Raw genomic sequence first — 18,234 nt, forward strand, 5'->3', positions numbered from 1 at the left:
GGCAGTTGTCCGGCAGCGCTTCTGGTGGGCGTCCCTAGAGGCCGACGTCCGGGATTATATCCAGGCCTGCACCACCTGCGCCAGGGGCAAGGCTGACCATCGCAGGGCATCAGGTTTACTCCAGCCGCTGCCTGTGCCTCATCGCCCCTGGTCCCACATCGGCCTGGATTTTGTCACTGGCCTCCCGCCGTCCCAGGGTAACACCACCATCCTCACGATAGTGGACCGATTCTCCAAGGCGGCCCACTTCGTGGCCCTCCCGAAGCTCCCAACAGCCCAGGAGACAGCGGACCTCCTGGTCCACCACGTCGTCCGGCTGCATGGGATTCCAACAGACATCGTCTCCGATCGCGGTTCCCAGTTCTCCTCGCAAGTCTGGAGGAGCTTCTGCCGGGAACTGGGGACCACGGTGAGTCTCTCGTCCGGGTACCACCCTCAGACCAACGGGCAAGCAGAACGGGTAAACCAGGAGGTGGAACAGGCTTTGCGCTGCGTGACTGCCGCGCACCCGGCGGCCTGGAGTACCCATTTGGCCTGGATCGAGTATGCTCATAACAGCCAGGTGTCTTCAGCCACCGGCCTCTCCCCTTTTGAGGTATGTCTGGGGTATCAGCCCCCGTTGTTTCCGGTGGTTGAGGGAGAGGTCGGTGTGCCCTCGGTCCAGGCCCACCTACGGAAGTGCCGTCGGGTGTGGCGTGCCGCCCGTTCTGCTTTGCTAAAGGCCCGGACGAGGGCAAAAGCCCATGCAGACCGTCGGCGGGCCCCGGCCCCTGCGTATCGGCCAGGGCAGGAGGTGTGGTTATCCACAAAGGACATTCCCCTCAAGGTGGACTCCCCCAAGCTACAGGACCGTTACATCGGCCCATTTAAGATCCTTAAGGTCATCAGTCCAGCCGCAGTGAGGCTTCAGCTTCCGGCCTCACTGCGGATCCATCCTGTGTTTCATGTGTCCCGAATAAAACCACATCACACCTCACCCCTCTGTACTCCGGGTCCGGCACCACCTCCTGCCCGGATCATCGATGGCGAGCCGGCTTGGACTGTACGCCGGCTTTTGGATGTCCGTAGGATGGGCCGGGGCTTCCAGTATTTGGTGGACTGGGAGGGGTACGGCCCCGAAGAACGCTCCTGGGTGAAGAGGAGCTTCGTCCTGGACCCGGCCCTCCTGGCCGATTTCTACCGCCGCCACCCGAACAAGCCTGGTCGAGTTGAGGGGGGGGTCCTGTTGTGTGGGCCGCCAGAAGAGGAGGTACTGCTGGCCCACCACCAGAGGGCGCCCTGCCTGAAGTGCGGGCTTCAGGCACGAGAGGGCACAGTCGCCTCACAGGAGCAGCCAGGGTGACAGCTGTCACGCATCACCTGCAACAGCTGTTACCCATCATCTGATCAGCAGGGGAATATCAGCAGGACGACGCCTCCACCTCTTTGCCGAGATATCGTTCTACCTGGAAGGTAACGTGCTCAGCTGACTGGTTAACAGTGATCTTTTGTGACTTTTGTGAGTTGTTTAGCTGACTCCTTTTCCAACGAGTGGTGGAGGTAGTTTTCCTGCCGTGCGGATTCCTGGGTGCAGACGCACCCACATTTAATTGTTCTTTTGTTCCTCGCCAGCAGTACCAGGTCCGACACGCGAAGGCAGTGGCCACCTGGGAGTTCGGGACTTGGCGGCTCCAGTATTCCCGGGGTCTGGTGGCGGAGGAAATCGTGTGGTTCCGGTTCTGCTTTGGACAGACGTCTCCTATCTTCGAGCCTGCCCACACGACACCTTTTGTGATTTGGCTTTTGTCTATTGTTGTAATCTGATTGTATTTGTTGTGCCCATTCACAACAGTAAAGTGTTGTTATTTGACCTCATCCATTGTCCGTTCATTTGCGCCCCCTGTTGTGGGTCCGTGTACCTACACTTTCCCAACACCTCATTTGTTTTGTTGTGTATTTTTGGATTTTTGAGACATATTGCTTTAAGTTTTCTGTCTTGACGCTTTGATGTCTTCCTTGGTCTACCAGTATGTTTGCCTTTAACAACCTTCCCATGTTTTTTGTATTTGGTCCTGAGTTTAGACACAGCTGACTGTGAACAACCAACATCTTTTGCAACACTGCATGATGGTTTACTCTCTTTTAAGAGTTTGATAATCCTCTCCTTTGTTTCAACTGACATCTCTCGTGTTGGAGCCATGATTCAAGTCAGTCCACTTGGTGCAACAGCTCTCCAAGGTGTGATCACTCCTTTTTAGATGCAGACTAATGAGCAGATCTGATATGATGCAGGTGTTAGTTTTGGGAATGAAAATTTACAGGGTGATTCCATAATTTTTTCCTCAGAACTGAGTGATTCCATATTTTTTTCCTCTGCTTGGTCTAAAAAAGTAACTGTTACTGACTGCCACAATCTTTTTTTCTTGATTTCTTATAGTGTTTCTTAAAGCCAGAAAGTTGCCATTTGAAATGACTTTAGTTTTGTGTCATGTGTGTGATCTGCTTTTTTTCTACAAAATTAAACAACTGAATGAACATCCTCCGAGGCCGGTGATTCCATAATTTTTGCCAGGGGTTGTATATATTTACAAGCCGAAGCAAAAAACAAAAACACCCTAACCCTCATTACCCTTCCTCCTCCCTATACCTAGAAAAAAAACATATTTTTGTACCGCTGTTTGAACTGGTTCATGCTTGGACATTCCTTGAGCCCCACTCTCAATCTCTTCCACATCCTCACCCCGCAGACAGAAATACAGAAACCTTTTAATGTTGTTCGTGCCCCCTGATGCTTTAAATTAAATTTCCCCCTCAGATTGCAATCCCCTGATCTGTTAAAAAAACATATTTTTAATATTTGCTGGAAGTAACTTGTTTATTGCTTTATACATGATTTGTACTGTTTGAAAATGAACCAAGTCTGTGAATTTTAAGAATTTGGATTGTAAAAATAGTGGATTTGTATGATCTCTATAGCCAGTATTATGAATAATTCTTATAGCTCTTTTCTGCATTACTGATAGTGATTGTGTTGTACCTTTATAAGTATTACCCCATACCTCTGCACAGTACTGTAAATATGGTAAAACCAGTGAGCAGTAAAGAATGCGGAGTGAGTTGTGGTCCAGAATATGTTTCGCTTTGTTTAGAACTGAAATGCTTCTTGACAGTTTACTTTGTATATGTTTTATATGAGTCTTCCAGTTTATCTTATCATCTATTATCACCCGCAGAAACTTATTTTCATGTACCCTTTCAATATCTACCCCCTCGACTTGTAACTGAACCTGTATGTCTGTATTACAATAGCCAAATAACATGTATTTTGTTTTACTTAAGTTTAATGATCATTTGTTTCTGTCAAACCATATTTTCAATTTTCCCATTTCTATACTGATCCTCCTCAGTAACTCCTGCAAATCCCCCCCTGAACAAAAAATGCTTGTGTCATCTGCAAATAATACTAATTTTAATATTTTGGAAACATTGACAATATCATTTATATAAATTAGAAACAGTTTTGGACCCAATACTGACCCCTGTGGGACGCCACAAGCATTGTCCAAGCATGATGATGTATATTCCCCCAACTTCACAAACTGTTTTCTGTTACTTAAGTAGCTTCTCACCCAGTGCAACACCAACCCCCTAATCCCATACTGTTCAAGTTTATTGATTAATATGTCAATATTGATTGTATCAAAAGCCTTTTTAAGGTCTATAAATATTCCAACTGAATGTAATTTGTGGTCTATGGCGTTTGTAATCTCCTCAACTGATTCTATTAATGCAAGTGATGGAAGCTCTGCACTTATCCTGCACATCAGGCGATTTGTCCAGCTACTTATTGAGGGACACTGCGATCTCCTCCCAAGCCTGTCTTTTGGCAGCTAGGGCCAATGTTGTTCCTTTGGAACACTGAAGAGCACGCCTATGCCACTGGCATTCTACCAAAAGGACAGCTTCCTCTGCTTTGGAGAACATAGGGGCCTTTTTCCAAGAGCACTTCTCTTCTGGTGCGGTGGACTTGGATGTAGCAGATGACCAACCCAGAAGTTAGCAAAACTCTCGAACATTAGAGGCATTTCTTGGCAACGGCACTCGTCAGCCCACTTATGCCAGTGAAAATTTAACTGTTAGATGGCTAATCTACAAGTTTAATCATGTATGTGAAACGGAGATTAGATAGCTAATGTTAGGTGACTAATCTTAGTCGTCTAAGTAAGTTTAGTAGACTAAAAGATTAGACTGCTTTATGAAACTGGACCCAGATGACTTTGGTAAACCCATTTCTAACACCAAAACGGTTTGTCCAGATAAATAAAAGTGCATACCATAGATAGAGAATTCATATTTTCAGCTTTAGAGCCAAATTATATACTTTACACAATGTTCCAGACAAATATGTCTCACATTCATAAAGTTGAGATTGTTCTGAAACCCAGAGGGTGAAGATACCAAACAAAAACTAAACTTTCTGTAACAGAATGTGAACCACAATGTTTAACTGTATTGGCATTTTTATGATGTTCAGCTCAAGGTCAACCTTTTCTTACCTTCATTATATTTATCTGGGCAAAGAGAAATGTTTTTCAGGTACACCCTGTTCACAGTAACACAAATTTACTGTTGGCAGCTCTCCACAACTACATTCTGACCTGCTGACCACAGAGCAGCTTCACTGAAGCAGGAAGCAAAACACTTCATCCAAAAGCCTTCATTTCAACACTGAAAACAAAAGGAAAGCAAGTGTCAAAATCTGTAAATTTCCTGGTCTGAAAACTACGACAGTTTCATGTGATAACTGGACATGTACGCTGTGGTGTCATTAGTCAGGCACACTGCTTTACCTTGATACTGTGTTCATGTAGTGCAGGACAGAATTTGGGTTTATAGATAAATAGAAAATACTTCATTATTATAACAAGAGCAATCTGAGATTTCTGACATCCGCCAATCCGGATCCGGATCACCTCCAAAATTCAGTGGAGTCTTCCATGCCCTAATATCTATCTGTGGTTAAAATTTGGTGAGAATCCGTGAAGTTGTTTTTTTTGTTTTTTTTAAATGTAATCCTCCAAAGCCTATATAAAGTGAAATTTTGATCCATAATCCGGATCTACATCACCTCATATAATATGCACCTAATATGTTTCTGTAGTGAAACCTTTGTCAAAATCTGTGCAGTGGGTTTGACATAATCCTACTAAAAGACAGACAAATAAATAAACGCTGATGATTTTAACATGCATATGTCGCGGACATGAACAAGCGAAGCTCGTCAGCATCTCAGCATGTCATTTAGGCTCTTCAGACTTATTGAGTAAATGCTTCAGGGGAGCATTAGTATGGCAAAAACCTTCCAGCTTCCGCCCCCCCAGACCCCCCGCCTTTTTAAGCATTTTTCTTGCTTTGCCTCTCACATGCCTGGAAAAGCTCCTCGCCATCTAACCATGTCCTTTAGGTCCTTCAGACTTTTTGCAGTAAAATGGTTCTTGGGAGCATGAGCATGACTAAAACGGGGGGGGCCTCAGTTTCAGTTTGTACAGGAGTCAGAAGTTAAAACTGCTCCATTAATTTTGCTCCAGCTGTATTTGTACTGAATTTGATGCTTGTATCACCATTTGAAGGATTGTTTCAGCTACTGCTGCACTAATAAGTTAACAGAGCATGTTAATTTAAACGTGTACATAAGCCAACCTGAATTAAAGGAGAAATGCTGCTTTTAACAACCTGGACCTCATTTCTGGCATAAAATACGGTCATTTACTCACCAATATGAGTTTGGTGTCATTAGAATTCCATAGTTCAAAGACGTGTTCAGTTCAAATCTGGAGCAAACATTTTTCTTCTTCTAAGGTGGATTAGAACTTTTTGTGGTACACAGCACAAACTACTGGACAGGAGGAACCTAGCAGTCAATGTGACTCTGATTTGAAAATGCAGGTCTTTCAACCAGACGTGTGGTGCCGTGACATGTCAATCATCTGTGTCCAATCAGATTTCAGGAGAGTCCAGTGAAGCCCCGGCCTCCGCTCTAGCTCCACCCATGCCAGGAAGTGTTTGACATTTGAACATTTCCTGTTTCACTGTGACTGAAATTTTGGCACTTCCTGTTTGAGTGTAAGCTTGCCACTGAGTTCCCACGAGATTCCATGGGATCTCGTCTGTCAATCCAGGAAGTGTTTGACATTTGAACATTTCCTGATTTACTGTGGATTTGAAAATGGGCACTTCCTGTTTAGGACGCCCTGTACCATGAGTGAGCTTCGTGCGGCTGAGCGACGCTTCGCTCATATTATGTCCTCGGTGAACGTAATAAAGGTTTTTGCTCAGAAACAATAGAGCAGAGCCGTAGAGAGAACAGTTTTCCCGACACATTGTCATGTCTGGATTTTTTTTTCTTAAATAAACAATGTGCACAAAAGTATCACTTGAGAACAAAATAAAAAATTATTTTTCTTCAGGTAGTGTTCAGAATCTACAATAAAAAAAAAAAATTGTGATTTTTCGATATGTAAGTCGCACTGCACTATAAGTTGCAGGACCCTTCAAAATATGAATAAATTGAATGAATGAATGAATTTTTATTCAGCGCGCACACACACACACACACACACACACACACACACACACACACACACACACACACACTGTAATGTTGGAATGTACCTGGATGAGATTCGGATGATTGCGTTTCATACAGCTGGCTCGGCTCGGCTCATGGTTGGCTGGTACACGCCTGACAGATCAGCCAGCTCAGGCTGGAATGCCCCTGATGCCAGGAAGCCCAGTGTGGTCAGCACAGACAACCCCTGGCTCCTCGCCATATTGCGCTCTGGGCCGGCCAAAGTTCTGTGCGCAACTCCAGTAACAGTGGCCTTGGTAATCGAAATCGGTTTATGAGCCAATTATCACCATTTGCAAGTAAGTCGTCGCATTCCCTGATACACGCTCACGTCAGATTGAACCATTTGCAAGGTCCTCTAACAACACTAACAAAGCCACTGTTAATGCCATTTTACGCATTACTTTGCGTATGCTTTTATGTTAATCCATATAATTGCAAACACGTGGGTGTGTTAAATGTTCATCACAACGTTGCTGATGTGCACATCACTCTGATGACTTCTTGTTTTCACGCTGTTAACGGTTCCCTGTGTCACCTTTACATGTCCACAGTGGAACAATAGCTGTAGAAACGTGCGTATGCCAGTCAGGATTTTTGCGTGACACACTGCACATTTCCACAGTCATTTCACTTTTGATACATCTGAATGTTGGCGTGGAGACGTCGTAGGCCAGGTTTTTGTCCATAAGCACGCTTTTTACATGAGGCCACTGCTGAGGTGATTGGTAGAAAGGTAAACCTGCAGTGTCTTGGCTCTTCATGGCAAATGATTGCCCACCCCTGTTCTGGAAAGTTCTCCTCTCTCCACAGATGAACGTTGGAGCTCTGACAGAGTGACCTTTGGGTTCTTGGTCACCTCCCTGACTAAGGCCCTTCTCCTTCAATCACTCAGTTTAAACGGGCGGCCAGTTCTAGGAAGAGTCCTGGTGGATCTGAACTTCTTCCATTTACAGATGATGGAGGTCACTGTGCTCACTGGGACCTTCAAAGCTGCAGAAATCTTTCTGTACCCTTCCCCAGATTTGTGACTCGAGACAATCCTGTCTCAAAGGTCTACAGACAATTCCTTTGACTTCATGCTTGGTTTGTGCTCTGATATGCACTGTCAACTGTGGAACCTTATATGTAGACAGGTGTGTGTCTTTCCAAATCATGTCCAACTGACTGAATTTACCCCAGGTGGACTCCAATTAAGCTGTAGAAACATCTCAAGTATGACCAGTGGAAACAGGATGCAGCTGAGCTCAATTTTGAGCTTCATGACAAAGGCTGTGAATACTTTATCATTATGTGTATTGTGTGTGGAATTTTGTGTGTGTGTGCGGGGGGGGTTCATCCATTTTGGAATAAGGCTGTAATGTGAAAAAAATGTGTAACAAGTGAAGCGCTGTGAATAGTTCTGGATGCACTATAAAAACAATTTGAAACATCAGCCAATGGCTGAAGATGAATGAAGTTTATTGTACTTTAATCACTGTGTTTTTAATTTTACTCTTCATGCCTACATGTAATTAAACTGTGCTATATTGTCCACATATATCCTTATCTAGTTTCCATGGTGACACTGACAATGGACTGAGGTACCTTGCTAAAAAAGAACAACCCTCCTTAATTAGCCCAGCCACGCCAACCGGATGCACCACGTCTTATTAAAATGGAACCATATTCCACGTGCACTGTGTGCTTATGTTAATTAACAGCTTAGTTTGGCGCTACACCTGTAATGCTCCAATAAAAATAAGATCTCAGTTTGTCCAATTTGTTGAACTTGTTCTGAATTCATCCACTCAGTATATTTGGGAGCGTTCCTGCATATCGCTTTGATTTAAATCTTTTGACCTCATCTGAAGTGTGAAATAACGTGTGACTCTTTGCAGGAAGACAAAGCAGAGAAGCAAGCAGTGTGAAGTAACTCATGTTCTGTATTTTAATGTCTTTTCCCCCCTCAGCTACTTACAAGAAAACAGATACTGTGGGGAAAATAAGTATTTGACCCCCTGTCAGTTTTGCAGGTTTTGCCACCTACAAAGAATGTAGAGGTCTGTAATTTTTATCGTAGGTACACTTCAACTGTGAGAGACAAAATCTAAAAACAATCCAGAAAATCACATTGTATGATTTTTAAATAATTATTTTGCATTTTGTTGCATAAAATAAGTATTTGATCCCCTACCAACTAGCAAGAATTCTGGCTCACACAGACCTGTTAATTTTTCTTTAAGAAGCCCTCTTATTCTGCACTCTTTACCTGTATTAATTGCACCTGTTTGAACTTGTTACCTGTATAAAAGACACCTGTTCACACACTCAATCAATCACATTCCAACCTGTCCACCATAGCCAAGATCAAAGAGCTGTCTAAGGACACCAGGGACAAAACTGTAGACCTGCACAAGGCTGGGATGGACTACAGGACAACAGGCAAGCAGCTTGGTAGAAGACAACAATTGTTATGATTATTTATTAGAAAGTGGAAGAAACACAAAATGACTGTCAATCTCCCTCGGTCTGGGATTCCATGCAAGATCTCACTTTGTGAGTAAGGATGATTCTGAGAAAGCTCAGAACTACACAGGAGGACCTGGCCAATGACCTGAAGAGAGTTGGGACCACAGTCACAAAGATTACATTAGTAACACATGATGCTGTCATGGTTTAAAATCCTGCTGGGCTGCAAGGTCCCCTGCTCAAGCCAGCACAGGTCCAGGCCCATTTGAAGTTCACCAGTGACCATCTGGATGATCCAGAGGAGGCATGGGAGAAGGTCATGTGGTCAGATGAGACCAGAATAGAGCTTTTTGGAATCAACTCCACTTACCATGTTTAGAGGATGAGAACAACCCCAAGAAAACCATCCCAACCGTGAAGCATGGGGGTGGAAACATCATACTCTGGGGGTGCTCTTCTGCAAAAGGGACAGGACGACTGCACCGTACTGAAGGGAGGATGGATGGGGTCATGTATTGTGAGATTTTGGCAAACAACCTGTTGTGTGGGCCGCTGAAGAGGAGGTACTGCTGGCCCACCACCACCAGATGGCGCCCTGCTTGAAGTGCGGGCTTCAAGCACGAGAGGGTGCCGGAGCCACTGGGAGTGACAGCTGTCACTCTTCATCAGCACCAGCTGTCACTCAGTCAACTCATCACCATCTCCATAAAGGCCGGACTGCGACTCCATCTCCTCGCCGAGAAATCAGCTACCATTCAGGTAATTTTCTCTGCTGACTCAAAACATTGAGTAATAATCTGAACTTCTTTGCAGCCGTTTTCCTGTGGTTTCCTTATCTGTGGGATTGGCGTGATCAGCGACGGCTTCGCTTCACACTCCAACCAGATAAGTGGTTAGACAGGAGCTGCACGAGTGTGTGACTGGAGGTGGAGGTTCTCCCTCCTCATTGTGTACAGACTGTGGGATTACTGAGTGTGCGACTTCACACTCATCAGGACTGTCTCTGTTCTCTGCCAGCAGTACCGGGTCTGACTGCTGAAGACAGCGGCCACCTGGGGCGCAGGGCTTGGCGGCTCCGGTGTTCTTCAGCTCCGTTGGCGGTGGAAGCTGTCTGGGATCCGGCTCTTCTCTCGCCAGGCGTCTTCTATCGTCGAGCCTGCCCACACGTCACCTGGTGTATGATTGACAGTCACCATATTGTTATTGTCTGTACGTCGTTGTGCGATTCACAACATTAAATTGTTACTTTTGGCTTATCCACTGTCCGTTCATTTACGCCCCCTGTTGTGGGTCCGTGTCACGACACTTTCACAACAGGATTTCTCGGCCAGCGTCATGGATCCCGAGGGGCGTCAACCATCGCTTGAACAGCCAATGGAAGAGTGAGGTGCACAGGCGCCAGCAGGAGGCGTGTTGGGTGAGCTGCAGCACATCTTAACCGCCTTTACCGCTCGGTTGGACTTAGTTACCGAGCAGAGCAGTGTTCTCAATCGTAGGATGGAGGCTCTCACCGCCCAGGTGGAAGCGCATGCTCAGGGCGTTGCTGCAGCACCTGCTCCTGCTGACGGTGTGCCAGAATCAGACATTCCGCTGGTCGTTCAACGACCCCCCCCACCTTCCCCTGAAGCATACATAAGCCCTCCGGAGCCGTACGGAGGCTGTGTGGAGACGTGCGCGGACTTCTTGATGCAGTGCTCGCTCGTCTTTTCACAGCGTCTCGTCATGTGCACATCAGACGCTAGCCGGGTGGCTTATGTGATCAATTTGCTTCAAGGAGAGGCACGCGCCTGGGCTACGGCGCTTTGGGAGCAGAATTCGCGGCTCCTAACGGTTTACACTGAGTTTGTGAGGGAGTTCTGACAGATGTTCGACCACCCTCATAGAGGCGAGACCGCTTCAAGTGTGCTGCTGTTGATACGGCAGGGGCGTCGGAGCGCAGCAAAGTATGCAGTTGACTTCCGCATCGCGGCAGCGCGAGCCGGCTGGAATGCTGTTGCGCTCCGCGCCGCCTTTGTAAACGGACTGTCTCTGGTCCTTAAGGAGCACCTGGTGGCGAAGGACGAGCCACGGGATTTAGATGGGCTTATCGACCTGGTTATACGGTTAGACAACCGATTAACAGAACACCGACGGGAGCGAGACGAAGGGCGTGGTCAGGCACAAGCCGTCCCTCTTCCTCCCGGGTCCGAAAGGGAGCCGACTTCCCCACGCTCCGCTGCCAGGGCTCTCCACGTGATGACAGCTCCCCCTGCTGACGTTGCTATGGAAACGAGCAGGGCCAAAAAGCGATCAGAGCAGAGACAAAGGAGGCTGATCCGTGGAGAGTGTTTTCTCTGCAGCTCTACCGAGAACACACAGAGAGAATGCCCCAAACGGTCAAAACAGCAGCACTCGTCCTTAGAGACTGGGCTAAGGGTGGGTCACAACACCCACGTGGGGAAACCCCGACAATCTGCACGAATCCCAGTCACGATCCTGAGTGGGGATCTAACCCTTCACGCCCCAGCACTGGTGGACACGGGGTCGGAGGGGAATCTGCTGGATAGCAGATGGGCAAAGAAGGTTGGGCTCCCTCTAGTGGCCTTACCGTCACCATTGTCGGTGTGGGCGCTAGATGGCACCCTTCTTCCACTAATCACACACCGGACACAGCCAGTGACATTGGTGGTGTCTGGGAAACACAGGGAGGAGATTGTGTTTTATGTAACACCTTCTACCTCCCGAGTGATTTTGGGTTTTCCATGGGTGTTAAAACACAATCCCCGGATTGATTGGCCGTCTGGGGCTGTGGTTCAGTGGAGCGAAACCTGCCACCGGGAGTGTTTAGGATCCTCGGTTCCACCCGGTGTGACAGCTAAGGAGGAGGTTTTAGTCCCCCCCAATCTGGCGGCGGTGCCAGCCGAGTACCATGACCTTGCTGACGTCTTCAGCAAGGATCTGGCACTCTGGCCCTCCTGGCCGACTTCTACCGGCGGCACCCGGACAAGCCTGGTCGGGCGCCAGGAGGCGCCCGTTGAGGGGTGGGTCCTGTTGTGTGCGCCGCTGAAGAGGAGGTACTGCTGGCCCACCACCACCAGATGGCGCCCTGCTTGGAGTGCGGGCTTCAAGCACGAGAGGGCGCCGGAGCCACTGGGAGTGACAGCTGTCACTCTTCATCAGCACCTGCTGTCACTCAGTCAACTCATCACCATCTCCATAAAGGCCGGACTGCGACTCCACCTCCTCGCCGAGAAATCAGCTACCATTCAGGTAATTTTCTCTGCTGACTCAAAACATTGAGTAATAATCTGAACTTCTTTGCAGCCGTTTTCCTGTGGTTTCCTTATCTGTGGAATTGGTGTTTGGTGTGATCAGCGACGGCTTCGCTTCACACTCCAACCAGATAAGTGGTTAGACAGGAGCTGCACGAGTGTGTGATTGGAGGTGGAGGTTCTCCCTCCTCATTGTGTACAGACTGTGGGATTACTGAGTGTGCGACCTCACACATCAGGACTGTCTCTGTTCTCTGCCAGCAGTACCGGGTCTGACTGCTGAAGACAGTGGCCACCTGGGGCGCAGGGCTTGGCGGCTCCGGTGTTCTTCAGCTCCGTTGGCGGTGGAAGCTGTCTGGGATCTGGCTCTTCTCTCGCCAGGCGTCTTCTGTCGTCGAGCCTGCCCACACGTCACCTGGTGTATGATTGACAGTCACCATATTGTTATTGTCTGTACGTCGTTGTGCGATTCACAACATTAAATTGTTACTTTTGGCTTATCCATTGTCCGTTCATTTACGCCCCCTGTTGTGGGTCCGTGTCACGACACTTTCACAACACAACCTCCTTCCCTCAGTAAGAGCATTGGAGATGGGTCATGGCTGGGTCTTCCAGCACGACAATAACCCCAAACACACAGCCAGGGCAACTAAGGAGGGGCTCCGTAAGAAGCATTTCAAGGTCCTGGAGTGGCCTGGCCAGTCTCCAGACCTGAACTCAATAGAAAATCTTTGGAGGGAGCTGAAACTCCAAACCTGAAAGATTTGGAGAAGATCTGTATGGAGGAGTGGACCAAAATCCCTGCTGCAGTGTGTGAAAACTTGGTCAAGAACTACAGGAAACATCTGAGCTCTGTAATGGCAGACAAATATTTCTGTACCAGTTGTTAAGCTCTGTTTTTCTAGGGGGTCAAATACTTTTTTTTTTTTTTGCAATAAAATGCAAATCAATTATTTAAAAATCATACAATGTGATTTACTGGATTTTTTTTTTTTAGATTCTGTCTCTCACAGCTGAAGTGTACGTACGATACAAATTACAGACCTCTCCATTCTTTGTAGGTGGGAAAACCTGCAAAACTGACAGGGGGTCAAATACTTATTTTCCCCACTGTATGTTCCAGACTTGCATCCTCCATGTGCCTTCTGTCAAACTGTAGTACAAATTTTGTATTATTTTCTCAGAACATGGGACCAGCTGTCATTCTGTGTTCCACTTGACTATGAAGTTATGTTACAGATGATGCAAAAGTTTCAATATGCCCACCTACTCCAGACAAATTTTCCATAAAGTACCACGCGTTGTAATTCTTTACCGAAAAAAGAACAAAAGGATGTTCTAGGTGTCCACCTGCATGAGCACCTCGGGTTTAACATTGACTTCCAATTCATATTGAATTATTTTGTCCCTACTCGATAATATATTCCTCTTGTATTTGAGGTGCTCATGGGTTAAACATGAGTTGTCTGAATGAAGTGAGTGCCTAAATGTTCCAGTCTTGTACCATGACCAACCTCCTAATGTCTTTAATGTTGTCTGCTGCCTGTGACCTCCAAACAGCTTCTGCTCTACCGATTTCCTATTTGACAAGGCTATGGTTGATCATCCCTGTTCCTTTGCAGATCTGATATGGATCTGCATGTTGGTTTGGCAAACGTTTTATGCCGGATGCACTTCCTGATGCAACTCCATTTGACATGGAAATCAGGCACAGGCGGTCTTGAACCAGGACCCTTCTGTTTGGGAAGCAAGTGCAGTAACCATCATTTGGCCACTGCGCTGTGAGCAATCTTTGACCACGTAGTGAACTTCCACTCAGCCTGCTCTGCTGAAAGGATCCTCATTTAGGTTTTATTTTGAATAACAGAAAGTTACTGTGGATTGTGAAGGCGTCTTTGAAATACACTTCAAAAACAAGACAAAGATGAAAGAAAGGAAAAAATTTTATACAACATTAAGTGCCCGGTCTACAGCCCATAGTATGTTGTGTTTTGCTGTGCTTGGTCTCTCTCTCTCTCTCTCTCTCTCTCTCTCTCTGTCTCTCCCTCCTTTCTCTCGTTGTTTTGTCAGTAGAGCTGATTATTGGGTACACCTGTGGCAGCTGGGACACATGCAACTAATCATCCCTGCAGTATTTAAACCCAGACTCTTCACTCCATCCTCACCAGATTATTATAGTCTTCCATGTGGAACCCTGGCCTCAGTGTTTTAGCTCTAAAATCTCACATTTTTCTTCAGTCTAGTTATTTTTGAGCTGTTAGCAATTTCGTATGTTCTTAGTTCCCTGCCACCATCAGCTCCACTGGTTCCACCTGGCCCTGGCTTCCCTCGGTGTCTCCTTCTTCCGTGCCTCTGCGACTGCTCCTGCGATTCACCAGCTTCTGCCGCTGTCAATAATGCTTTTTGTCATTTTATCTGCTGCCTCACAGCATGTGAGTCCACCTCATGGGGTCTCACTCGTGACAAGATATTTCTGACCAAAGCTCTATTTTCTAACAAACCTTTCTATAATTGTGTTGATTCCTATTTCATAACAAACCTAGAACCCAATAATCAAGGTTCCATGATGTGAAGGCTGTAATTTTCTTCAGCCTTCTTCAGAAATGTAAAAACACAGTTGTGATGGAATCTATAACAAAGTCATTCCTCTTTATGATTATAACCCACATTTGTCAACTTTGCACATTCTGGTCTGGGAGTATTTATCTTTTTTCTCCTCTGTCTCACAGTACTCCCTTCCTAACTTTCACCAATACAGACTTAATATTTTCATCAGCTTTGTTCATCTGTCCTCAATCTCCCCACCCTTTTAATGTTGTGGTCCCCTTTTGCCCTTTTCCCCATCATTTCTCTTAGTTCTATTTTATTGCACTCTTTGTCGGTTTGCTTGTCCTATACGTTTTTAGACCATTTCAACTGTATAGGCCATTACAGCAAAATGTCCTCCTTCCACATATACATCCCCTTTTTTGACCCTTCTCCTACCTCTTCCCATCAATCACTTCTTCTCTTGCAACTCTCTTCCCTCCCTGCCGCCCTCCAGAGATAATTACTACAAGCATTGTGAAGATCAGCTTGTATTTAAACAGCTGAATAAGCAAGGCCCGGGGCTGCTGACAGTCACTGCTCAACAACCGTCAAGTGAATCAGCAGAGTAGAAAATAATACTTTGTGCCCAGCACTGTGGGGTAGATCACAAAACACATCAGTGTGGACTAATTGATGCCTGCTTATAGTGTCAGCTGATCTGTGCATCCATACGCTGTGTAGGGGTCACCAACCCTTCAATAAACGACAAGCAGATCTTTATCATGTACATATTCACTTGTAAATCAGGATACTGTACCTGTGATGTCAATGCAAGCATGCAGTTTACTTGTACCCATGTATTCTCTATTTGCTTCAGCTTTAATTGGGTGCACTGAGTGATGGCAAGTGTATCTGCATATCCTACAACTCCCATGTGATTTATGTTTGTCCTTAAATGCAAAACAGCCAAGGATCATATACTTGCTGCCACATGGATTTTTTTTTTAAGGGTGTGGACAGAGTGAAGAGGCAGTATTGCAGGTAAAGCCCCTTTACACCGGCACAAAGGTAGAGTTACGCATTGTGGCGTAGCAACTACGTTGAGTTATGCAGCTCTACGTAGCTCAGCATTGAGTTTTTGCAGTAAGCGGAAGAAATTAAACATGTTAAATTTTTTCAGCATAGAGCACTGGACAATTAAAGCACGCCGTTTTAAGCAAGTCAGCGCTTCTGCATGTAAGTCTGCGCTACACTGACCTACTGCATGCAAATCTACACAGCTGTACACTGTAGAAACTGAGTTGGTGGCTTCGAACGTTGCGTGGAAGAAACAGAAGCCAGTTTGTGAGCGCTGCTGTGATGGGAGAGGCTTTGCAGGAGCGCGATCACCCTCGTTGTCTTGGTGCTGCTGAGTGCCGACACGATCATTGATGGCTGGGCTGTGTATTTGCTCACAGCAGGGAGGCTTTGCAGGAGCGCGATCACCCTTGTTGCCATGGAGCTGAGGGCTGACATGACGTAATAGTATTTTGCGTCTCTGGTGATCTCTTAGAGCGAACTGATCTTCGATCTGTGCAAACCAGGCGGCAGTTTACAGAGTGTGAAAAGGTTTCAGATTGCATGTGAACAGGTTTGATCCACGCAGCCCGCAGCACGTATGATCCAACATGTGCAAGTCTGTGATAAAATGATCCACACAGCCCACAGTGTGTGTGCATGAGCCAGCAGGGATCCATCCATTAAAATGCACATCAGAAAACATCGTTACATTCTTTCAATTCATAAAATGGATTTCCTTCGGAAGAGAGAGAACACAAAGAACAGGTACAGAGAACACAAACAGCAGGTCTAAAAAAAAAAAAAAAAGCAGACAGAGAGACAGTGCTCTCTTTCTCTCTCTCATGGTCAAACAAGAAGCCCGACGTTTAAGTATGTGAGTTTAAATGGCAATATTTTCCTTTTTTTTTCTTTTTTGGGGGAGCACACACCAGACTCTGAACTTTGTGATCTGATGTTACGAGCTGTGACAAGACAGCAGTGTTTTCCACGTGCAGCGATGTGACACGCAGGAAAAATGGAGAGTACGCGTGCATTTGAGGCGTACTCAAAACACAACACAATGCAACTCTACGTTTGCGCCGGTGTGAAAGGGGCTTAAGTAAAAGATCCTGTTTGAGGTATATATTTAGTTCATTTCATATACAGCGGGTAAAATAAGTACAAAACCATGCATACAGACACACACCTGCTTCGTTATACGTTGCAGAGAGCTTGTCTAGCATTTCTTTATCCAGAGCCAGGATCTGCTGCTCAAGAATGGAGGAATAGGATAGACTGTCTTTTTTGTCATCCTTCTCCTTGTCTTTCTCTTTGTCTCTCTCTTTCTGTCTCTCAAAAGCCAGGAGTTGCTGGCGCAGAGCCTCAGGCAGGTGGGCCTTGGCAAAATCAGCAGCTGCCTGATAATGGAGAGAAGGAAAGTGAATAAAAGTAAAATAGTTGCATGCATCATTCATTAAAACAAAATTTAAAAAAGAAGCTGTCACTAAATATGCTGTGATGGACACATCATTAAGGATGTGTTTTTAAGGATGCTTTTAAGTGCATTATTTGCAGGCTTTTCCAAGCATAGGCATGAACCCTGTAAATTGCACTGACTGAATGAACAGATAAATGAGCCACTGTTGTGAAAGTGTAGGAACACGGACCCACAACAGGGGGCGCAAATGAACGGACAATGGAGGAAGTCAAATAACAACACTTTACTGTTGTGAATAAGCACAACAAACACAACAGATTACAATAATAGACAAAGAAGTCAATTCACAAAATGTGTCACGTGGGCAGGCTCGAAGATAAGAGACGTCTGTCCAAAGCAGAACCGGAACCACACGATTTCCTCCGCCACCGAACCCCGGGAATACTGGAGCCGCCAAGTCCCGAACTCCCAGGTGGCCACTGCCTCCACGTGTCGGATCTGGTACTGCTGGCGAGGAACAAAAACAGTTAAATGTGGGTGCGTTTGCACCCAGCAACACGTATGGCGGGAAATCCACCTCCACCTCTCGTCAGAAGAAATGTCTGCTATTCAACGCACAAAAGTAACAAAGTGTTAATGTCAAAAAGACAACACAGTCGGCTGAGTACTGTACCTCCTAGGTAGAGCGATATCTCGGCAAAGAGGTGGAGATGTCGTCTTGCTGATATACCACTGCTGATCAGATGATTGGTGACAGCTGTCGTAGGTGATAAGTGACAGCTGTCACCCCGGCTGCTCCTGTGACGCGGCAGCGCCCTCTGGTGCCTGGAGCCCGCACTCCAGGCAGGGCGCCCTCTGGTGGTGGTGGGCCAGCAGTACCTCCTCTTCAGCGGCCCACACAACACACTCCCCATGTTTGT

The 18,234-nt window shown here is 46.3% G+C and overlaps 1 protein-coding gene across 1 annotated transcript in view; it reads right to left on the bottom strand.

The window, feature by feature from the left end:
* Positions 1 to 18,234, bottom strand: part of ppm1lb (protein phosphatase, Mg2+/Mn2+ dependent, 1Lb) — a 252,099-nt gene that overhangs the window by 31,192 nt on the left and 202,673 nt on the right. The window contains exon 2 of the mRNA XM_034168299.1: positions 17,084 to 17,294. Coding sequence (XP_034024190.1) covers positions 17,084 to 17,294 — 211 coding nt within the window. The remainder of the gene's footprint in view (positions 1 to 17,083; positions 17,295 to 18,234) is intronic.

The sequence above is a fragment of the Thalassophryne amazonica genome, chromosome 4 (genome assembly GCF_902500255.1).
Source record: "Thalassophryne amazonica chromosome 4, fThaAma1.1, whole genome shotgun sequence".
NCBI classification, from domain to species: Eukaryota; Metazoa; Chordata; class Actinopteri; order Batrachoidiformes; family Batrachoididae; genus Thalassophryne; species Thalassophryne amazonica.